This window comes from Pollicipes pollicipes, unplaced genomic scaffold, assembly GCF_011947565.3.
Source record: "Pollicipes pollicipes isolate AB1234 unplaced genomic scaffold, Ppol_2.1 Scaffold_4881;HRSCAF=5763_pilon_pilon_pilon, whole genome shotgun sequence".
Lineage (NCBI taxonomy): Eukaryota > Metazoa > Arthropoda > Thecostraca > Pollicipedomorpha > Pollicipedidae > Pollicipes > Pollicipes pollicipes.
In genome coordinates this window covers 14,076,837-14,101,360 of record NW_023596576.1, presented here as the reverse complement: position 1 = coordinate 14,101,360, position 24,524 = coordinate 14,076,837, and the positions used below count along the sequence as shown (strand labels likewise).

Sequence of the window (24,524 nt, the reverse complement as noted above, 5' to 3'; positions counted from 1 at the left end):
TCTCTCTCTCTCCACGTAAATAAACCTGAACTGCGCAAAAAAACGGATGTAGCGGTCAGACGCCCGCTAGCAAACATGCCAACAAGTAAGCAGCCAAACCTTTTTAGACACTGGGAGTTAGCTGCCTCGTCAACACTATGCCCGGAGTTAAGTACTCGCACACAGGCAAGAGTTTCGAGGAAGACGGCTTGGCTGGAAAACAACAAACTGCTTGCACCACGGATGATGAAGAAGCCCATGCCGCGGCGCGTCGGCACGCGCGGACGGCGGTGGACGAGCCCGGCCTGGTCCGTTGGGGGCGAGTACCTGGGGCCAGGGGAGCGCAGCGAGCGCCGAGCTACGCGACCGTGCAGTATTGACGGTGCGCGTCCCGGTTACGGGGGTTTGTCACGCGACAAATCAATAACAATCAGTCCGCCATACCGTGCGTACTGAGGAGGGCTCAACAGTCAACAAGAGTCGGCTGCACCGGCTGAGGCCCCGCGCAGGGGACAGTTGCAGGCATGTTAATATGGCACCCACTTGGTAACGCCACAGGATGTTACGCCGTGATCGATCAATTGATAGAAGTTGGCTAAGACAGGGATGATTGATGATTGATGTCAGGAATGATAGCGACGTTGCGTGACAAAGGAGCATTGTGCAAAGCGGTGCCGTGCAGTAAGTAGCACATCAACTTGTTTGTCGCAAGGAGTGGGCATTGCGCCAGACCTGGGGATATTCGCAATGTCTGTAGTGAACAAAACGTCACTGGGCTCTGTTGCGAACGAAGCACGTCGCGTCGTTGCCATGACTTATGTTTGCATTTTTCTCCAGCTGAATAGACCGTAATGAGTGTCTTTATTTCCAAAGCCTAATGCCCTCCCACTCTATCGGCTCAACGCATAGGGGTTTTGGGATGACAGGGGAAATCGTGCAAAAAGAGTGCAGTCCGGAGACTGGAAATCGCAAGACCAGGCAGTGTGCGTGTTAACAGCGCAATTGTCAACATATCGGGCTCAGAGTTTCAGGTACGCTCGAACTTTGGAAAAACACGCTCATATGCGTGTACTGCTCTCATGGAATATTTACCGTTACTTACTTACCGTCGTGCTAACTTCCAAAACAGTTCTGTGAGTCAGCACGCAGCACAGGCTGGCACGCGGACACGGTGATGCCGGCATGCAGAGATATTTTAAGCCATTGTCGCTTAGAGCGTCCATGTGGCTCTATATGACCTGAGCGAGGCTAGGGACGATACAGACGCTTTTATCTGCTCCGGCAAGTAAAAAACAAATGAGCGCGCAGAAATAGATTTTTCTCAAAACACGCGTAAGATGAAAAAAAGGTGCACGGAATAATAGGGCTCGCGTCAACTACGGAAAACCATGCCGAGGCATCGAGGCAGGAGCGGCCAGCGCCGTCAGTCGGTTAGCCCAGAGGTCGGGATGGGGTCATAGTTGGTTGACCCAGGGGTCGGGACGAGATCACGGAAGGACAGATGTGTGGCTTCACAGTACCGCTGCTTAGTCAAAAACGTATCGCTCGTCACCACCCACATATCTGCTCATTTGGCGGCCGGCGCAGCGCAAAAATACCGGGCCAGAGCGCATGTCTGCGTCCTCTGCCCTCTGGAAGTGCAGAGTGCTACACTGGGTGCACGCGTCGCGGGCCTGGTCGCATGCTGAACGGTTGATGTCAATATCTTAAAAATTGCCTCTTGCGACCCGGCGCCTTAAAATGCCCGCGCACGCAACTTTCTTGGACCTCGGCCTGCTAGATTCGTTTGAGGTTTTACCACGGCTCACGGCTTTTTAGTTTCCATTTTAGGTGTAAGCAGTTAATATAAGGTACGAGCCTATAAATGCATTTCGTGACACATAATCACATATTTGCATTGCATTGTACAGCATTGCTGAACAAACATCGCTATCTGTTGGTAGAATTTTCAAACGCGTCGTGGTAAATCACACGAGTATGTGCATGATGAAAGCAGCCGTTGAGGTAACCCTATCACCTGGCCAGAGGCTGTTCATGCTTCTACCCCGACTGCAGCATGGAGCCGGACAGCTCTTCCAGCCTTTTACCATGGCCATCAACCCAACATCGTCATCCGATGAACTCTCCATTTTTGCCATTAGACACGTCAGATAATGTCACAGGCCTGGACTTTATCGCAAGGTTCCGATCAATCGGGCCCCAGTGGCCCGTGCAATCTTGGTTTAACAATGTATAGCCCAATGGGGGATGGTCACTGTGGTGGTGGACTGCCGACATTGGACATTTCGTTGAACATGCTCATGGATCAGTGTTCATGGTTTCAGTGAAAGGCGTGGAGCACGATATATATGAAAGTAGCGGAATATAAACTACACTCTCTCTGCATGCGCTGCATGTATTTTATAAACTGCACGCATTTTCAAGGTCATGAAGGTGTTTCAATTTGAGAAGGGATGAGAAGAATATAGGTTAAAGAGTTTTCTTTGAAAAGAAACGTGCTGCTATAATTAAAGCACAACTCGGACGTTAAGCACAATTTTTCTTAAAACCAACTGGAGCACATTTCTGTGTCATCCAATTAAGTATCATCATCACCATCATCATTTAAGCATCATCCAATTGCTAAATACCAAATTTCTTGTGGCTTGAAACAGTTTTTGCCAGCTCAGATTATTTTAATGGATTTGCGGGAGGGATATAGTCACAAACCCTCTCGACAGCAGAGATAGCGCCCGCAATATCTTTCGATGCTCTTAGATTGCTGTACTAAATATTCTTACTCACACAGTGGAATGTACGGGAATTTAAAGAGATAACCGCAACCGAAATGTTTTTGGGTGATGTGCGTAGAATGCAGCAGGCGTGCTCTCTTGATGTTTGGCATTTAGGTCTTTTCTATCGGTTTTTCCCATTGCACTGGATGAATTCTGCAGGTTTGAGCGTTACTTTGAGATGTTTGCCTGTGCAAATTTTAACATCGCCTTTCATAACGTCTATAAGTTTTAAAAGGCGAGTGCACAAAAGTAGCCGTGCGCTACGGCAGTAGAAATTTCATGGCGCTGCAACTGAAAACAGAGCTAAAAACGTGACACTATTTCAGGCGTCCGGTTCTTGTTGGGATTCAACTTGTTGCTGTTCTGATCATAATTTGCTTTCTTTGTAGGACAACTTCCAAAGAGAAAGCTCGTTAGTAGGACATGCACCTTTAATAAAACGGGAAGATTGCTCTTTTTCTGAGATTGGTGGTGCGCAATAAACGACACATGATGCGTAAACAGTATGATGATGGCACATAATATGCGAAAGCATAGCAATGACACGCATATGTGATAACCAACGATACGTCAATTTGTGATAACGAGACGTGCCGCCGTGATAACGGCACATGATAGGTGATACCACAATAGCACGCACATGATAAGTAATGACGTCATAACGGCCCGTGATGTGTGATAACGTCATAACACACGCTAATCTGATAACGGCGCGTGATACCTGATACGGTGACGATGGTGAATGCATGGGAAACGCACAAAACGCAACCGTCACAGAATGCCTGGTGTGCGGCACGCATAGTGCGTGTGTCAGTCCGTTGCTGGGGGAGGAGGCATGCGTGACACCATCGGCATGCGTGACAACCCCCAGCAGCGGGGGAGAGGAGGCATGCGTGACACCATCGATTCGGCACAGGGTGGTTCGACATCCCATGCCGAGGCCAGTAATGACCGCCCGACACTTCTTTGCTCTTTCCCACTAACAAGTTTGCGATGCGAGGACAGCGTTGTAGCCATGCAGCGCATCATACCGTTTCAGTAAACCCGTGTATATCATGAGCTCGAATTAGAGACGCAACTTTTTAGCCAGCCACTCCGCCAAATTCTGACCCTCAGGAGCCTACGGGGTTTTGGGTCGGTTGTGGAGCAGACTTGGCGGTCTTTGCGGGTCAACTAAAACCAGGGTGTTCTCGCAAACACAGAACAGTCATGAAACAAGCATATCTTCGTTTGTACGGCAAGAGCACCATGGCAGGCACCACACCAGCAAACCAAGTTGCACAAATTGTACTGCCTTAAGAAAATTAATCACTGAAAATTCAAGAATGATGATCCAATTTTTCAAAACGATAGCCTGACTTGACTGAGCAGCGGTTCGGTAGGCTCTTTATATAAATACAGCCACACACTGCACTTGGCTATTGCGAGGGTGTGGTTGCACTCAACTTTTCTTGGCTGCACGAGTGCCATACCTAACAAATCACAACAAATATCCATGATGAATAAAATTCATAGGAAACTCTCGGTCTTGCCCTAGCTTTGCTGGCTTGTCAATACAAACAGTAAGTACTGGCGTATCAAATGCGCAACAATTTCGGACTTGGAAAATTTGGTGGCATGGACTTCGCTTACTTATGTCTACAGAGCATGCGATTTGCGACCACAACTACAGAGCACTTACAGGATACGACTTTTTCCAACTGCGATTTTCAACATTTTCAACATTTTTTCGCGAAGGCTTTTGGTCTGTTCAACTTATTCATCCTCCTTACTCATCCATTTCAACATATGACGTCATTGGGGCATTTGATGAAGATTGAAAGCTGCAGCCTGCAGGCTTTGAAAATTGTAAAAGGGTCCCTGGCCATCATTTAAACAGCTTTTATTTCTTTCCATGGAAGTTTTTTTGCTGCTGCACGCAAGAGCATGCTGCAGTTTTTATATGATATTGCTAATGTCGATGATCTAACTAAAGGGGCAACTGGCCGTGGACGAAAATGTTATCGCCATCATTGCTTTCACGTGGCGTGCATGCAACATAACATAACCCGCATGGCGATGGTTGTGGGCTGGCACGTGGATCGCGGTAAGAGAAATGTGGACCATTTCGAAGCTACCATGTGGTTTTATGTGGTTGCATGATGTATCCACTTAAGGATGGCAACCACCATATAGGAGGCTGGCTCTGGTTCTTCAGTGCTAAATTGAATATTGTGGCAAATGTGACGCTGTCAAATGATGACTGAGCTTATGAAACTTGCAATGAACTGACTCTTCCCATGACTCGAAACATCCAACATTTCTTACCCTGTCAGTGCAAAGCTACCAGTTGATACCTTAAACTTTAGAAAAATGGCCTGTACATTTTAGATGAGGTAGAAGGTTGAAATATTTGGAGCATTTGGGCAAACACCAATCTTATTTCCATCCTCTCCCTTCTCATTTGTCCGTCAGGATGGCCCAGTTGGTTAGAACATCTGCCTTCCGATCTAACCATCCGTGGCGGGATGGGTTCGAGTCGCTTGACACACACGGTATTTGATCTTGACGGGTATGGCCTGTGACCGGGGGCAGCGGCCGCGATGAATGTCAAATAACGTCAGAGGGCAGGACGGACCGCGCCTAACATTGCGGCACGTTAAGCTTCTGCCACCAAAGTCTGCCGTTGACATGGAATTGTGTGATCGGATGCTGGGGGTCAGGGTTTACACAACAAGCACTGTTAAGCGTGAGCTCTGATCCCAGAAATCCATTCATTCAAATAGGTTTCGATCAAATCTTACAAGCAGGTCAAAAGTGCTAATGTAGCGCTGAAGATCTACTTTAGTGCGTGATGAATTCCATTGTGCGGGTACTTTGATTGCTGCTCTTTGAGTAACATCGCTAGCGCAAGCAGAACAATGGCATTCATTAAATGACAGTTACATGCAATTTTATGCACAATGTAATGCATGGTCTAAAATTAAGGCGAAATAATAAAATGCATATTGCAATAAATGATTATTTGTGGGCTAATGGTGGATCAGCATTACAACATAGCGGGCTTTTGCAGGCTGGATCGCTAGCTCGGCGGGCCGGGCTGGGCTGCAAGCTGATATTTTTCGTAAAGTTTTGTCTCTAGCTCGAATGCTAACTCGGATGCCTTACTGTTGTAACAAACGTAAAAATAATATTACGAAGACGGGACCATGGCCTTCATGGCGCTCTGTGCCAACCAAGAGCTGATCGGGCACGTATGTGCCTGCTTCTCTGCCTTTTTGTGACAAAATGGAGATAACGGAACCAGTGAAAGGTCATAAGGCGGCAGAAAATTTACATCATCCTGAGTGGCTTGTGCTAGGGTATCTTTTTAACTGATTTAGGAAATGTAATTGGGTTTATGGTTATAAAGGATAATCCATCATTGTTATCTGAGTTGTGTACAAACCACTCAGATGCAGCCTCTTACAATTTATGTCATCGACTTAACAATTTGGTAAATCAAAAGACGGTGTCTAATTCAAATAATCATCTCCTGCCAGTGCGTAATCGCGGTCAACTTACTGGCGAACCAGTCGCATTTCTCAGTGCCAACGTCAGTCATTGACCTATGCTGACGCTTCATGGCAAAATGTCATCTGCCGATAATGGAGTGTAATGGAGATAATGGAGTGATACTGTCAACTCTCAAGACCCATAAAGCAGAGATCGGGGTGGAGAAGCACGTAATATACAAACGACGTAAGCGTCAATTCTGCAGCAGTGACCTTTGATGGCCTTTCAGGTAAATATGTGACCCCGAGGTACTGGTTAATGGTTAATGGCTTTTGAGGGTTTGGTTATGGTTAACGTGCAGAGGTTTCCTACCGAGATGAAGCGGAGACGATTATGTTGGGTGCGTGTTGTTTTGTGTTGTGCTGTTCTCTTAGGTGCGTGGGTGTTGGGGCGTAGGATGCGTTAGCAACAGCCGCCTGCTGGTTGACGGGTCAATTTGAGCGGCGGCCTTTTTATGCTATCTCGAGCATGGCCAATTTTGTGCTATCTGATTCAGCACCTGTTGCTTTTATTTGCGGTCTACGTGTGGTGTTCTGTCTTGTCACGAGGAATTCTCCCTTTGGCCACAAAGCCACAGCCATATTGTGGAGATCATTGATATGTATATATGTATATATATATATATATATGTATATATATGCATATATGTGCACGTAGTATGTATGTGTGTATGCATGTATGCTGATGGCATGGGGGTTGCCCTCCACCCCGGCTGCTGGACACGCGTGTCCGTGACCCGGCCGCCGGCCCCTGTCGCCCGGAACCAATGGCTCCCCGCCTCCCCGGCTCCCGCCCGTGTTCTCGCAGGAGCCGGCAATTTCGGTACCCGGCCCCATGCTCACAGCGGGTTCGCGGGCCTGGGCATCGTGTCACGGGTGTGTCGCACGTTCATAATATCTTTGTTTTGCGTGCCATTTGTTTTGAGAATTTTGGTGGCATGTGCAATTGCCGACCGTTGTTTATGCCCCGAAAAGCGGATGGGTGGTTTTTGATACGTGTGTGTTATGACGCGCTTGCCGTTCAGGGCTGATGTGGCTGTCAGAGATGTGGCACCGATATCGCTCACACATCAAATTATGCGTGTCGCGTTCAGACAGGAGCCACGGAAATCCATATGACCACTGGACGGCCTTGTCGAAATCGACGTTCGCTGGTACTGTGACCACCTTTATCAAGAGCACAAGGCTCAAGTGCTCACATCACAAGATAGTTCCATCTTCTTTACGCCTCTAAAGAGGGCAGAAGCAGGCCTGCATGCTATGCAAATGGGCTCGAAACCTGTTTGATCGACGGCTTATGGTCGAAGCAGCACTGTTTTTTGATGAATGCCATCACTTCACTTCCAAAATGTGACGTAAAATATTCTTGCGCGCTAAAAGCAACCGAATCACATGCACAGGCCCAGGCTGATGTAGGGACCCAATAAACAGGAATTCCTCCTTGTCGTTATGCTGTCAAGAAAAGTAAGGATTTTGAAAATGTCCGACCGCACCTCAACACCATCCCTAAAAATGTTCATTTGAAATAGCTGACACACGGTAGATCAGCTCAGGTTCTCCTCCATCAAGAAAGGCAGCTTTCCAAGGAACGTTATAAGTTCGAAGAGCCTGATTTCTTGGACACAGTATCATATCACCTGCAAGTGTAGCGCAAAGCCACGCCTGTCTGCGCGGATCTACCGCACCCTTATCTTTCTACAGTGGTGCAGCAGACCCTCTTACCGACCGCGATGATGTCAGCCCCTATCTTACAGTGCTGTGCACTGCTGAATATTAATCAACTACTATTGTGCTTTAGGTTAATCCAGTGATCATGAAGTGATCATGAACAGCGGTTGTGTGGTGCAGCATTGCCTGGAGATTGCATTTATGGCTTACTGCAGTTGGACAGTAAAGGGACTATTTCCAATGTGCAAGAGATTTTGAGCTGAGAGAACCATTTTCGATATTATTACCCGCAGTTCACACTTGTGCCTTTTCAAGGCTGCAAATCCCCTTGTTTCTGAGCTAGGCGCACGCGAGCTTATGCATACTGTCTCGCGCTGCCCAATTTGAAGTCACTTATAGATGTATGACGTCATAGAAATGTCACACGCATTCCATCTTCTCGATGGCCCTGTGTTCAGGGTCAATAAAAATGTGACCATTGAATTACTCTTGTCTGGAATACATTAGCACCAATCACGGCATTAAAGGAAAGTAGTTGGTTTCCAGTCAGCTTAGCACGCTAAATGTGTATTTTGATCACGAGTCGAGTTTTGTGATACATAATACAGGGATTCAGGCAATTCTGCTAATTAAGACGAAAATGGGGCTCGGAACAGAGCAACTTAGGAAAAGTGTCATAACGGTAATACGAGTATAAAAAACATTTCATCACGGACCATATACAACAACAACACAAGAAAGGATCGTAGACGCGATATTCAAAACCAGGGACCAAATAACCAAACACGGCACCCGGTTTAGCTCACAGGCATATATTAATAAGCCAGCTCTCAGCGAGGTGAATAACTACAAGTGAGTCGGCCTGTCCGCCATATTGGTAATTCTGGCACACCTTGATTAGCAGCGACTCTGACGTCATGAAAACGCTCCATGACGTAATCAAACAATGACCTATTGAAAAGCATGTTTGCTTAATAGAACATTCCACGACAAATCGACATGTCCCTTCCATCCTCTTCACTCGGATTTTGATTAAATTGGAGCATATGTCTTGTCATCAGCGTTGAAATCGCTTGAAACATTTTAACTCTATCAGTTCCACCTTTTCGTAGTTATAGCCTTGGGAAATTTCGAGTTGTGTAGTTGCTTCCGTGGCAATTTTTTCCATTTGCTGGAAAGATAACTTGGAAAACTAGTTATTGAAATAATCAAAAAGCGGTCCTGAATATTCGTATGTCACCCTTGAAATCATCATTGTACGATCAATAATAACTGGCATATTCTGAACTTTTGCAAGGCGCGAAGAACAGCTTTTCAATGTGTTATTGGTAGTTTTCTCATCAGCATGTAAAAGAGGGTAGTTTTATCCTCAAGGGTGCAAAAAAGCTTGTTATCTGCTGGGGAAGGTATGGTCCATGCAGTGACGAATAATGTGTAGCGCACGAAGGCCGGGCGCGTGGCGCACCACCACCGCCGCCTGCCCCCGCCCCCTCCCTTTCGCTCCTGCGTGCTGATGGGGCCGGTGTAATTGGAGCAGGGGGCGGTGAGTGCGTATTGTGAAGGTGCTGTGGCCTTCTTTTCTTGTGGGGTGACTCAGTCAGACAAAGGCCCAGTGATAGAGCCTTGGGCCAGTGTCTGCTGTGGAGGCGGAGTGCGTGGTTGTTTTGAGTGTCTTGTAACAATGGAACACTCATACAACCCTGTTGTGCCGATTTATTGGAGAAGCACACCACGGGTGACAGCGATGTTTAAAAGGAGTATGTCACCTGGTTGTACTTACTTATGCAGGGGAGACACACACGATTTAATCGGTAAAAGCAGTGCTTTCGAAACCCTAAATAGCTTAAACTTTGATTTAAAATAGTCACTCCTGCGAGACAAATCTCACTGGATTCCTTGCTCACTGCCATGAAACTCATATATTTCATTTGCCTTTCTTTTTCTAACGGGTGTGTTGTGAAATGTTTGCAACACAGTCATTTGTCAAAATGCTTGCGTAATAAATGCTACGAAAGCTTGAAACACTATGTGAAGAGCAAAATGAGGTGCACCACAGTGCACTCTGGATCCTTTCGTGGTATGTCGACAAGAACGTGGACAGATTGCACATAAAAGTCATTGCACGCTGTCAGACGCGCTGAACTATAATAATTTTGCGGACGATACATTTCTACGGTACCTTTCACCGGAAGTGAGGACGTCGTTTCAATACGGAAATGTGTTAGCTTTCAGGGGCGTCAGCTGCGCAGTACAAAAACAGGTTCGATTATTTGGGCATTTCCTTCCATGATGAGAACTTTGTCGTAAAGTGCGATTGCCATTACGTTGTCATATCCCATGGGAAGAACTCCTGCGACGGAGTCGGGAGCCTTGAAAGGGGTTGCTGCCAGTGCCAGCCTGTGGCGCCTCCATTCCGAATATATTCGCTCTGCTGAGAAATTATACCAGTTCTTGCAGGGCAGGGCTAATGTGCAGACGGAATGTCTCTTCGTGCTAAAAAATGAAGCGCTTGGGGCGGAGGATTATCTAAGCATCAGCTTGGTTACGGCGAAGACTGTCAAAGGTACACTGAAGGCAAAAACCTTCTAATACTTGTGGAAGGTTTTTGCACCATTTTGATGTTTAGGTTTATCCGGTTTCTTTCATCGTAGTGAAAAAATCGTCGCCGAACGTATCTCCTCAACCACACAACACGAAAATGCCGCAGGTTGTAACTTTGAAATCGCTCAGCTAAGAGATCTGAAAATGTCATAGACGTCTTCAGCACCCTTGGCAGCTCCTGTGACCCACTTTTATCAGAGTCCTATAGATGAAGGCCAAATTGACCCGTCGACCTGTCCATTCATCGTGAAGCACCCCAGTTGTGAAATGTTGTTGTCCAGATCAATATGTCGCGATCAAAAGCATGCCACGAGTTACAAGTGAGCCTTTTCCACCCTATCTGATATTTGTCTCGACATCTTCACACGTTTATTATCTTTCTTAATCCTGCGACTTTATTGAAAGCGCGCCGGCAACAGGGCATGCTTGCACAAACCTGGAAACGTTTTACGCATCCCTTTTCCTTGGTAAAACGCCGCTGTTTTTGTGTCAAATTACCAGACCAAAATAATCGGCATGGGCTGAAGCTGGCACGGCAATATCAGTTTAAAAAGGACAAACACCCATGTATGTTTCAATTAAAATTCCGGGCTGACTGGGCTGGCGTACAATGCCTTCACAGCGATCATTGTGGAGCAGATTTTGCCTTTCAAAATAAGATCGGGTGAGATGACAGCTTTGGAAATTGTGGAGGACTGGCGGATTGGATTTAAAAACGAGGAATTTCATGGGGTCCAAAGTCCTGCAAATCTATGAGTGACAATGCTTACGCATAGGATGTTTAATGCAGCATTTTCTCGTGCCAAATAAGAAATACTTCATCTTTAGAACCATGCATACTTAAGGTGGTTTCTCAGTAGCGTAACCTTGACCTGACGCCTTCAAACATTGACCTTTTATAATTTCATGGTGCGGTCGGGGAACGGAATAGCACATCTTTTCGTTTTGAGCCAGTTGCAAAGCATGCGATTAAAATAACAGATTATAGTTACAATCCTGGACGGCTCAGAGCTTCATGTAATACTTCGACGGTTTCTGGCGTGATATGTGACGTCATCATTTATGTGACTAATGTTACCTTAACGATTCCTTGGTGAAATCGACCGTGGTCATCGATCGTTCCAAGGATGTTTCCAATTTGTCAGCTAGATCATGATACGCCTGCTATGGCGTACTTTGGAAAGCGGAGGTGGTTACGGCTAAAGAAATAGCTTCGGCGCTGCTGGGTTAATGAAATTCTGCAGAATGCCTCCAGGTTTTCAGAGTCAGAAATGCAGCAACGTTCGACAACTCCCCAACTTGTCAAGACCATTTGGCCGTGAGTCTCGGAAGTCGCTTATTACCCACTATCGTGCACCAAAGTCGGCGGGTCCAACTTCAACTTTTACTGATGAATCCACGCTATGGGAGATAATTGCCAAGCTACACCATGCGCGCGATTCCATTGGCCACCCGCACGCATCACTGAATACGGGTATCGATGCGGCTGCATGCTCTTGTCTCAGTCGAACTGTTTTTGTTGCGCAGAAACACAGCCCCGACCGTCCGATGCGTGCGTGAATGTCGCATGAGTCACCATCTCATGCGTGAACACCTGTCATGTGATGACCCTTCGGTACAACACCAAGGCGACAGGCTGGCGAACGGGCGCAGCTCTTCGCAATGAAGAAATCCGCGAATTCGCAGTCTGTCCCGTTAGATGCCGCTGCGACCAACGTGTTGCGAAAAGGGAAATACTTCGGGTGGTGTGTGCTGTATCATTCCGTTCCTATCTCACTTGGTATACAGTGTTTCATAAGTTCGTTCTCACCTTTTCACTATCTGTAAAAAAGATAACGTTCATATGACACTTTGAATTAACATGCTGACGTACTCCCGCTTTGATTCAAGACAAATGTCAATCCTGTTTGGCGTGTCATCCACCGACTTACAGGGCGTGCAGAATGCCACGCACGCCCATTCCCCCTGCGGTGACGCCTCCAACGCCGCGGTACTCTTCCAGGTATGTATCTCGCTGAGACACGCCTTGAGGATGCCGAATAGATTTTCGATGGCGTTTAGGACAGGGGAGTCTCCCGGTTATGCCTACCTGTCGCAGAGTCCGGAAGATGCGCCAATCACCATTACTAGATGTCTGCACCGTGTGAGTGAGTGGGTGCGTCGTCTTGCAAGAAGATGGCGGTTAACATGCGCACTATCTCCATCTCATTTGCGGTTTCCATGTTCGCTGCTTGTTTTCGGGGCTCAGTGAGAGGCTCTTTGACATATGAATTTGTGTTGAAAGTCTGTTTTTGCGGCAGCAAGCGCAGCTTTGTAAGGCCCAGAGCACCCATTGCCCACCACCCAACCCGTGCCATACCATCCAGTTTTGAGACCTCTTTCCAAGGCAACAAAGTGGCATCCCACCCTGTTTTACATCTACTTGCGCTCGCTTTGGGTGTCTGAGGGTTGTTTGCACGCGAAAACAGACTCGTTCCTCTAAATAAGCATTTAAAGTAGTCATTGCTCCAGTTCCTCCATTTGTACGCAGCTCCACCCTTGCCTTCGATGTTTTCCCCTCCATTTGTTTCTGCTTGGCCAGTTTGTATGCCGTGAGGCCTAATGAAGGCTTTATGTAATCATAAAAAGATGAACAGACAAACAACGCGGAACACCTCGTGGCCCTAAGAGCGCGCTGCAATTTGACGAAAGATTTTTCCACACTCTGACTTTTTTGCTTTTCACTCCTTTCACGCTCTTCTCAGCACGCTTCTGGCAGCCACTACCCCATCTCGCAGCCACTGCTCCCATCCAGCAGCCATTTCCCCATCCAGCAGCCACTTCCCCATTCGGTAGACACTGCCCCCATCCGGCAGCCACAGCCCCCCATCCGGTAGCCATTTTTCCCTTCCGGCAGCCACTGCTCCCATCCGGCAGCCATTGTTCCCGTCCAGCAGCCATTGCCCCATCCAGCAGCCACTTCCCAATCCGGCGGCCACTGCCCCCATCCGGCTGGCCTGCGAAAATTGGCCCGAACGCTGACTGTAACTGGGAGACCCACCCTGTTAAACCGTGCCGTTAAACCGTTAAACCTGTTAAACCGTTAACCGTGGTGTGACGCCTCCAGTGCCTTGGCGACATCTCCTTGGTTGAGACCTGCCTGGATCATTCCAATGCTCCTCGCAGGAGCGACTTCCCGAGGGCAGCCTGGTTTTTTGTGCATGGCTTACACCCATGGCTTACGTTGTTAATTCATGTCGGAGGTCCTGAGCGTTGTAGCCCGATAAAAACTGACTAATTACTTCTTACAAGCTCACACCCGCCAGGCGATGCCTTGAAAAATGAACATGTCCTTTGGTTACGTACGTCATCACCTGAATATAAAAAGTATGGAATCCGCCGGACCAGACACATGCGAGGGTAGTCCAGTTGAGATCCAAGAGGGCTTGGTGGTCACAATGTTAGTCATATCTAAACTTCAAGTATACGCTTAAATCATTTAGAATACTTAATTATATAAGAAAGGTGCAAGCAATATTTAAATTTGTACATAAATCATTTGAAATATTCAGCTATACAAGAAGACTGCAATCGATAAGCCACCGCTAATCATCTACAAATTTGACAAAAATAATACGCGTGTAAGCATTCAAACCACGAGCTCAAATGCCTCGGGCTTCTTTTCGCTGAGAGATTGCTTTGCGTGACCAGAAGGGAGATGAGAGACGAAATCAAATCCTGTATACAGCGCGATAGCTGTCGAGAAGTATGATGCGTTCAGCAAAAGTATGACGTGGGACGGTAGAGGATACAAAGCTCTAGGCTAGATACGGGCTGAAAAATGCATGTAGGAAAAGACCTCAAACTTAGTCCAGCCAGTCTTGGAGAACTAACACGCAAACGATGCTTCAATGACACATCCCCGCAGATATGTCATCAACGAGGGGTATCGAGCGCATTGTAAGCGCATCAACCATCGTTACTGGTGATCAAAGACGGCTGGATCCGGTCGTTTACTCTTTTGCATCATGCGGATGACGTCACGCACGCCCACAAGCGCCTCGCCCGTCCCGCACAACACACGATGTGCTGCTTGTTATGGGTATTGACCCATATATCGTCAGCATGCCTGCTTTCGCGGGCGATTTTTTGTTGCGTGCGAGGGATGTGCGTTGGACAAGTTGTAAAAACCAGCGGCATGGCTGGTGTGACGTCTTTCGCGTACTAGGCGCAGCAGCAGCCTTGATGTCCAGCCCTGACACGCGTCGAGAACAGAGCAGTTGCTTAGAATTTAATATGCATTGCAATACGAATTGAAGATAGCACTAGACTCATAAAGAGGTCAGAAAGTGTAAGGTGTGCCAGGGTGTACTCAGCTTGGGGGGTGAAGACGACTTGCTTGTCGCTTTCAAATCCTTTCCAAGTCCCGAAATTACGCTTTGATAACGTTAACCATGCACGCTGCACAGAAGACGCAGTCGGCAACCGCTGTTAATCGCCAACAAATACACGGCGTCAGTGTGACCAAATGAGCTCCGTATTGGTCGCTGAAACATGCCACCACCTCACCCTCGACTCCCTTTCTCTAGAAACAAGTCCCGCGTCACCAGACTAAACGAGACATTAAAGTACGTCAAGTGTGGAGCGGTGCTTTTCGTCGCGAAGTGCGACTCAGTCGGCAAAAAGCATGACGCCAGCAGACGCGCGTCGCATCCGCTCCTGATTCGGCCTACAGCCTGGCGCCGCGTGGGTGCACCGGACGCGTTCTCAAAACCGCCCGTACAAAGCAGGCCGTAAAACGAGGAGCATAACCACGATGCTCACCGCAGCTGGCCACTCATGCATGAGCTGGCCTGTGTTCGCATTCAACCGCATGAAATTTTAGAGGAAACTTGACTGCCTGGGAGCAGTTGTTTCAAAACTACGTTTCCAGCCTGTGTTCCTTCTTTGAACTTTGATCAATGTTAGTCAATTCCAGAAACGACCGTTTGATCTCCACCCTCAGATCTTAACTCTCTTTCATCGCGACTGCATTGGACACAAACACTACGAAGATCCCGACCAGACCACTTACCTGATTTTCAAAAACCACAAGATGCCCGAATGCCAGCAATTCTGCTGCCGACGCGGAAGAAGATTCACCACCAACAGACCCTCCTACACACAGCTCCCGTGTCCAACAAGACAGCCACCAGAAGTCCCCGTCCTCGGCCGGCGTCGCACCCGCCGCTCGCTGCTCGGCTGAGGTGCCGCGTCGGGCCCTGCCACCACCGCCCTGCGGACGCGGCCCAGCTCGGGGCGAAGCGCCGACGGCGGCGACACGACTGCGGCGGTGGCGGCGGCGGCGGCCGACGGCAGGCACGGCCCTGCCGGCGCCCGGCCGAGGGCGCTTCGGCAGCCGAGGCGCAGCCCGTCGCTCCGATCGGGGGGCCGGGGGCGTCAGTGTAAAGGCACAGTCCGCCGATCCGGCCGGGTGCGTCGATGCGGCGGCACAGCCAGCCGCTCTGACCGGTGTGGCGGCCGGGGACGCCAGTGTGAAGACACAGCCCGCCGCTCTGACCGGTGTGACGGCTGGGGGCGTCAGAACGGCGACACAGCTCGCCGCTCTGACCGGCGTGGCGGCCGAGTGCGGTCACACAGCTCGCCGCTCTGACCGGTGTGCCGGTCGGGGACGTCAGTGCGGTGGACCACTGCCACCCCCTGCGGTGCAGTCATGACAGGGAATGGGTGCCGTTTGCACACGGATATCCAGTGACCATGGTTTGGTGATGGAGCGCTGTAGACACGTATCAAGGTTTAATGCTGCAAGGTTTAACGCGTGCTTGGATGGGCGGGGATCAAATTGCCCCCCTGAAAGTTTTTAGTTTTTTTCGAACGGTGCGGCGAAGCGGCATCAAAATTTTCATACCTGTTGGGAATTGAATAGTGGGCCTTTTGATTTAACAAATTGAATGTAGCTTATAAGATGCTGCCCTATGGCAGGTCAAAGTCAGGCCGTGGTTGTCAGCGAAGGGCATTTCTATGGCATTGTTCAACATGATGCAACAACGTAGTGTTAGACGAAGCCATGCATATCTCAGAGCTTTTTAGGCAATAAACCAATAAAATTTTTACTTATAATCACTTCCTCTAATCTAGAGTGAGGTACAAAGGTCAGAACGATAGCAAAACTAACCTGCATTTTACTCGAGAGGTTGGTTTGATGGAGTAGTTTCTGGTGGCAAAATTCGAGCAATCTCTTTGGTCTATATTTGCTCACCCTGGCCTTATCAGGGTTAAACAAGGTTACTGACCTCATTGAACTTTTTCTTAAAACAGGCATCTAGCTTCATGGTTGTTCATAGGTGGTCTTGGGGGCACTTGAGACATCAATCTGGAGTCTGACCTTATTTGACCTTATTTTACCTCAAGGTCATGACCCGGGAACCTCAAACACTCAAAACAATATTGATCTTAGTCGCGGCCCCGGGTGACAAAAACAACACAAGAAAGAGTTACTCTTTCTTTTCCCGTGAATCAATCGTCGAAAACGTTGACGGGGAAATGGACGCCTGATTGTTTAATGATTTAAAATACGCTATTGGAGGTAGATAGAATGCATTGATCACGATCGCATAAAAAGTACACAGAACGAAGAAAATTCCCAAGTGTTTTAGCGGCTGCAATAGTATCCTGCATACATTGGTGTTGTCATTTCAAAAATAAGCTGATTTTGATTCGAAACTTAAATGATCAACTCCTAACGCGATCTAACCGAAACTTCCTCAAGTCCTTACGATTTTGTACACTTTGAAGTGCTTACTTTTTTATTTTACAAAGATCATCAACGTTCTGAAAATGAGCTATATTCACGACTACACGTTTACACAAGATGACGAGTTTGCGAAGGAAATCTTGGGCAAATTCGACAAACTGGAGAACCGATTCAAGGCTCTTCATCCTGACAAAGTAGTGCCTATGGACCCGGCCATCACCTACTTCGGGCCCAGCAAAAAAGAGCACAACGTCATGTGAGTCAAATACAGGCTGTGTATTTTTCAAATTCCTTTTTCTGTTTGGTTGGGAAGTTTTGCATACCTTCAAATTTCAACACCATCATACCTGCATGAAATTCCCGCAGACAGGAGCCCTCTATTACGTGACCTACATCATTTTTCTGGGGAGCCCTTTCTGCCACTGCTTATGACTGCAACGTTTAAATCAAACCGGCATATAAACTACGTTACGCAGCTCACAGGCACTGCGATGCAAAACTGTACGCAACCCATGTGCAAAGGTGTCACGTTATCAACCTTCTTCCACTGTAGCGTGGCGCCCGTAACTCCTGCCACCGCGCGCTTGACACGACATCCGCCGGCGGCAGATGCCAGTACGACCAGGTATACCGGCAGAAGAGTACGTGGAACCAGAAGCTGCACCGCGAGGACGGTCAGTACAAGCTGGCGGCGGTGAACATGTGGCGGGAGGAAGCGGAGCGCACGGTGCCCGTGCTCGGTAGCAGCCTGTACGGCCACCGCACCCCCATCGACACCATCAAGACCACCCGCAGCCAGCGCATCCACACGGTGGAGCAGGAGTTCCTACGTCCACGCAACGTGTTCCCTGGTTGCGACCCCTGAGCCGCCTCCTCCCCACCCCCCCTCCCGGTCGGCCAGCGACGAAGCGAAAACGATGGAAATCTAGCTCGTGTTACCGATGAAAATTATCCGATCTATAACCATCGTCGTTTGGATGATGACGAGGGAGAGGCAGGAGCGATGCGAGCCTGAGCCATGCACTGTCGGCCAGTCTCACGACGTAACGGATAGCTCGCAACTAGCAGGTGCGGAGCCAACGTCACCGAGTGTGTGCAAGGCGAACACTAGTCTTCAGCGGCGAACGATATCGTTGCAGGGAGCGGTACTTGTCAAGCTGTATTGCCTCCTGTCGATACTTTTCTCGGAACCGCCAGAAATATAATCGTTGACCTAGAATCATGCAACGGTTTAACAGACTCGCGTCCACCCTCAGTTGCGGCAGTGAAGCATACAATCCTATGTCAAATTGACACGCTCGAGGCGCAAACGAGGGCTTTAGGCTGGCCATGCGCATGACAGGATCTATATCAAGGGCCTTTCAAGGGCAAGGCACTGCGTGGCAGAGACGGATCTGGTGGACATATGCCTATCGCCTCCGCCTGGCTAAGTCATGACCTATTCCTTTTCGTCTTGTGCTCATCATTTTCCACGGTTCACTGCGACAGTACGGCCAGGGCATCAGCAGTGCTTGCTTGGACTTCGCTAGTGGACAGGCGACAGTGCAGTGACAATGGACCAGCACAAAACACGGTGAACATAAACGAACGCAACGAGGTGCGACTCGATAAACCATCACATATGGCTTCTCTTGGAATTTTGTGGTCACTACGTCCGGGCAATGATGTGGAACTGAAATGATGTTGTATGGCTGACAAAAATGATAGAAACAGCCTTTTGCTTTCATTTATTTTATCACAACCAGATTTCTGTGTAGAGGACCGCAACGTCGAATTGTGGAGGACCGTCGAAATGTTCAGAGGTAGCTTTATTTCTGCACCCGTTTTCCAACAGTTAAGTGGAACTTAAGTGCTCAGTTGTGCTTGCGTAGCAAAATGGATTGGATGTCCACAAATTGAATAGATTTTTCTTAAAATCCTAAGGAATTAAACAGGGCATATTTAAGATTCCAATACTCTTTTGACTTTCCTTAAGTTGGTGTAACAAAATTATCAACAGGGTAGATGCTCGGCCATCAAACCGGCTTTCGGTAGCATCTTAAAGACAATGCACTAATTGCACCCGGGTGCTGCAAGATCACAGGTAAGCCTCCGGCGAGTGGGGTGTCAGTGTCGTTCGTGATCTGGGCACTGACACAGCGCCCATGTCACGGACGATGGCGGCCCTCGGCCCCACTGTTTTGCGAGGTTTGTTGACAAACTGCCGATGGGTGAGGGAATGACTTGTTATTTCCCCTCGAAAGGTGTGCCAGAGAGGCCATCAACATCAACCACGAGCGCTACATCGACACTGTGCGTGATTTCTTTTGGACAGACCTGTCTGACATGCGCCGTCCATCGTGATCAGGAGATGACAGAAAACGCAATCAAGCATTGCTGCATTGCCGTCAGGAGTTGTAATGCCAGCAAAGAATCAGCAATCAGGAATTGCTCTAGCAAGGATTGCAACACCGCACACCTCCAAGGCTCACTCGACTGACTGCCAGCCCATTTCCCAAACCGATACATCAGCCGCGACACGGACATCCCATGGTCCGTCAGTCACCGGGCCTCAGTGCAGTCGATTTCCTCACGTGGAGCCACCTTAAGGTCTGGGAGTCTCTCAACGAACCTCGCACGACGGAGGGGCTGAAGGCCGCGGTCGTCGGCGAGACGGGCCGCGCCACGGCCGGATATTGGACGACACATTCACCCAACTGCGGGATCCTGTCCATGGATCCAGGATCCTGCAGCACCGGGGCGCGCAGCAATGGCATCTTCCTTGAGAAGCCGCTGAGAGATGGTTGGTGGCCGGTGATCGACATCGTTGGCATTGCTGAGAAAAGTCAGAGAGCAGCTCAGTTGTAGGCAGCCTGTATTATTTCTCCCTCAAGGCTCGTTATGGCTGGCTGTTTTCTAAATCGTCTCGGTGTTCAGGGTGCACAAAAGCTAGCCGGCACAATAAATTATGGCATGTTTCGGCTTTGTTAAGCATGGTCATTCTGTACTGACTTACTATGTACATGTCGTATTTGTAATTCTCTTGATGAACAAAAGTGTGTGTCTATGCCATATCGTATCATTGTGTATTAGCTGGCATCGTTAGTGACAGTCATGCCAGGTGTCGCTCGTCTCTACAGATCATATGTCCGAGAGACTGTCAAATAACGTATTGGCCAATGTGACAAAGCGAGTGAACGATGTGATTGAGATTCACACCGTCGCAGCATTATTTCATAGCCGTTACGCCAAACGCAGACTCAACCCCATTCTGGGCGAGCTCCTCAATATTCCTGCTCTGGTCGCGGGCGGGAAGGAAGAGATTCCTCCATCCCCTCCCCCTCGCAGTCCTTTGAGATCTCCGAAACTGTTGAGTCCGACTCGAGAATTGCTGGCTGGGAGCTGCTGGATTTTTGAAACCAAACGGTGTTCGGTGTCTCTCGACGGAGTCTGCATTATGATCTCAATATTTGTATTTTTGAGGGGCAACTGGGAACAGAGTCATAAACGAACAGAACTGACCTGTGATATGTCATGTTAGGCCGAAGGGTTGAAGGTTATTGTTGCATTTCGTTAGAAGTGCGTTCTCAAGCCATTAGACATGTGCAGCTCAGATTTAAATCGTATAATCCCAAACTGTCATATTCAGCCACAAAGGTCAATGTTTGACCTAGCTGGGCATTTGGACGGCTTAATTCCCCAAAAGCGCCACATCAATAGTCATGCACTTAACAGTGCTTTTGGTGAGAAGAGGAATACAAAGCACCTTTTCGAATGCATTTCCGTACAAATATGCGGAGTTATGCAAGCTCGGGTGTACATAATTCAGGTGTCGTACTCAAAACCATTGGGAAGTTATTTCGGAAAATCCATAGGAGCGAGCTCCTGAGCCTCCCCCCCCCCCCCTCCTAATGCCTTTTAGGGTAATGGTCAAGACACTATCTACCGTACAGAAGTAAACGATGGGACGCAGCATTCCATTTGAAGCCTTAGTGTTCCAGATATCATGAACCACTTGACTCCCCATCCCCAACAGCGATTCTGCGCAAAAGACTTAGTTTTCCTTCCTCTAGCTTTAGTTGCGCAGATCTTTCCTTACATTGTCCATGCAAAGCAAGTTAGTGCTTATATATGTTTGAGACTATGTTTTAGAGGGAGGGTTCGATATTTACGTTGGGTTTTAAACTTGGGTAGCTTTTTCCATAGACTTTTCAGTGCAGTTCAGAGCCACGTGAATTCTAACGATCATCTGGTCTGTTAGCTTGACGCCCACAAACATGCCATGTAATGTTATGCTATTTATTTACTGCAAATCGTACCATCCGTATGGCTTAATGTTTAATTCGAGTCAATGGGTTGCAAGTTACACGATAAAAACAACGATGCAAAGATGATGAAAAGGCGCCAAGAGCCTGCGTATACTCGCTAAGTCAAACAAACCCTCTTTTCCACGTTGGTCAAGTTTAGATATGAGCGCAGCACGGCTCCGAGAGATCATAACGGTCGGCAGCAGGTGGTTCCAAGACGAGACCGCACGATATGAAAACGTCTCGCGCGACATTAACAGCCAGAAAGCAGACACCCGGGCACCACCGGCCTCGTGATGCGCTTACTCGTAGTGGTCCGACGGGTGAACAGCGGCTGGACAGCCACCGGGGCGCAGAGGTCATTTAGGGCCCTGAAGACGCCAGTGCAGTCTCAGTGCGTAACAGGGTCACTCGTGTCACGCCCGGCTAGCGACCATGTGCAGACTATTTCATGAGGATTATTTTACGGTCATCAAGGCATCCTTGGAGCGATAGAAACGTCACGTATGTAGCGTCACCTCGTTGGTCATGTAGAGCTGAAGGTCACGGAAAATGTACTATCGAACTATTCGTGCCTGGCGTACGTCCGCACGAATTCTAGCACCAACGAAATTCAGGTAGCCTTCAAACAACGGGATGCGCTTTATGCAAGCTACGAACACGAATCACGTTTTGTGCCATAAAATGCAGGAACTTGGTTATAGCGCTGTTATTAAGTTGCTCGATTCTCGTTCCACTTCTCATCATAACTCGTATCACTATCGAAGTTCCTAGTATGTGAATGCAAGTAACAATATAAAATCACGGACAAATATGAAGGATCATCACGAGAAAAATCCAGACCACGCACCCGCAACCAAAGCTAGCCTCTGCAAACAGCGCACCAATCAGCACGAGGCCTTTCGATGAGTTAGTTGAAGTGCTGCATGTGAGTCAGCCCGTGCGCTACAGTGTCAGTTCTGACAATGCCAGTCTGACAGCAACTGATGTCATAAAAACATTCCTTAACGCAGTTAAACGAGGAGGTTCTGAGCAGCATATCAATTAAATACTTAAAAGAAATCTTCCCCGTTTGAGGGTTTTGAAAAAGCATCAGGTATCATGGGAAAAGCTTACTTGTAAATATTGATAAACTTTTAAAGCACAAAAACGACCGTAATTAGCAAAATTTCAAAGTTTGTAAAAATGCAGCGCATTACGTCATTGTTTGATGGCGTCATGGAACGGTTTTGCGACGACAGCAACACCTGGCAGCATTTGGCAGCCAGGCCTAAAAAATATCTCGACGCACACGAAAGCTGACGCCAACCGGCAATTCTCGTCGTGGAGGCTGCGTTGGGTGGCGGATTAGTGAATGGCTTATTTGTGGATTTTTCTTGGTACTGGTCGTAGGCAATCGCCAGCTTTTAGGGCAGGTTATTGATATGAAAACACGATATGCTGTGAAGACTGTCATATAGCGCCATGAATCTCTTACCGAAACATGCTAAGGACTGTTAAGGATGTCGACATTGTATTGTCGACTTATCCTTGCCCGCAGTGCTGTAGTCCTGGCATTGATATCATGTGATGTGCGCACTAGTTGCTTTCTTTATTATTTGTTACTGGAAATGCAGCTGCATGCAAACTAAATCTGTAGCATTGCTATGAATTGATTGACACGGGATTGTTATTTCTATGGTAAAGATGGTGAGGTTGAGCTACCAAGAATGTTTTTCTTGCTTCGTATTATTTATGCAATTATTGGTTAAACATGGTGTAACCATTGTGGTGGAACAGCATTCTGGCTGGTGATAGTCCTTTGGTGTTGTTAAATCAGCTGTTATGTCATTCATAAATTACAAGCTGTTACCTCATAGGCTTGACATAGAATAATCAACCAATATGATACATCGTGTAATGGCACGGGTCAACAGTGTCATCGTAACACTACCTCAGCGCTGTATTATGCCATGGCATAATGAACAATGATATGGTTTTTGTACTGCAAACCCTGCTGCTTTAATGACAAATTCTATCATGAAAATATTGGTCAAGTGTGCATTCTTGTGTCAGCTTCGCGTCTGACATACGACTGACCAAAAGATGATGCAATACACATGATGCAATGTACAAATCACCTTCGGCAAAGCACACAACCAATAAGTGACGTCACTTGCTTAGCCTGCCTTGGGAATCCACAAAACATGGGTGACAAAAATGCAAACACATCTTTTGCTTCCGCAGCCATGCAACATGCTCGGCCATCAGGCTGCTTCACTCAAAATACTGTTTACACAAGAAAAAAGAACTCAAAACACAAAAAACTTGCGCAAGAAATTACACCAGGCGTATGATAAAAATATTATTAAGTACTATCCAAGAAACTAACAGCAATACTTCTCCACCTTTCTCAGCACCCAACATCTCACACAAGTTGCGGTGACTATGACAATGATGGATGACAAGCAATGCTCGCCTGCATTTAAAATTGTTAGGACAGTTTTATGTGCATCTATAATAATACAGCACCATATTTTTGTATATTTCTAAGTGAAAGACAACTCTTCAAAGCCGCATCATGTGAGCTGATACCACGTATGTGCATTAATGAGCTATGCTGACCCGTCCCTGCTGCCTAAATGAATTGCCAATATAATGGTACGCAATGTATTAATTGCATCCCCTAAGACTCCAATAGGTTCAACATGTTGACAAGATCATAATGAAGTAGTGAATTGCCTTCGGGCACCCCTGCAGCATGGGTGCCAGTGTTTCTTTCAGTTTGCCGATATCACTACCTTGTCGTGTTCAAGCACAAACCTAAAAATAGAGGCAGGTACCAATATATCACATTTTACTGAAAGTCATTAGATTTAAGGAATACCAAAACAATGTTTCCTCTCAGAAGTACAAATCTCGCACGCACGCTCTCCACCACATCAAGATCAATACAAGCCACTGGCACGCA

At 47.7% G+C, this 24,524-nt stretch overlaps 2 protein-coding genes across 2 annotated transcripts in view; both read left to right on the top strand.

Moving 5' to 3' along the window:
- The window catches only part of LOC119100017 (uncharacterized), a 33,047-nt gene extending 16,903 nt beyond the window's left edge, over positions 1-16,144 (top strand). The window contains exon 7 of the mRNA XM_037223134.1: positions 16,119-16,144. Coding sequence (XP_037079029.1) covers positions 16,119-16,144 — 26 coding nt within the window. The remainder of the gene's footprint in view (positions 1-16,118) is intronic.
- A 1,337-nt stretch (positions 16,145-17,481) lies between these two features.
- Positions 17,482-18,163, top strand: LOC119101839 (uncharacterized protein C5orf49 homolog). The gene is made up of 2 exons (XM_037225262.1): positions 17,482-17,544; positions 17,898-18,163. Exons 1-2 carry the CDS (start codon positions 17,492-17,494, stop codon positions 18,151-18,153), a joined length of 309 nt encoding a protein of 102 aa, XP_037081157.1. The 5' UTR covers positions 17,482-17,491; the 3' UTR covers positions 18,154-18,163.
- Positions 18,164-24,524: the final 6,361 nt, after the last annotated feature.

Excerpts from the sequence above, each read along its gene's own strand:
- LOC119101839 (XM_037225262.1), top strand. The coding sequence starts at position 17,492 with ATGGACCCGGCCATCACCTACTTCGGGCCCAGCAAAAAAGAGCACAAC. Across the intron at positions 17,545-17,897 it reads AAAAAAGAGCACAACGTCAT|ATGCCAGTACGACCAGGTAT; the intron begins GTGAGTCAAATA and ends CGCCGGCGGCAG.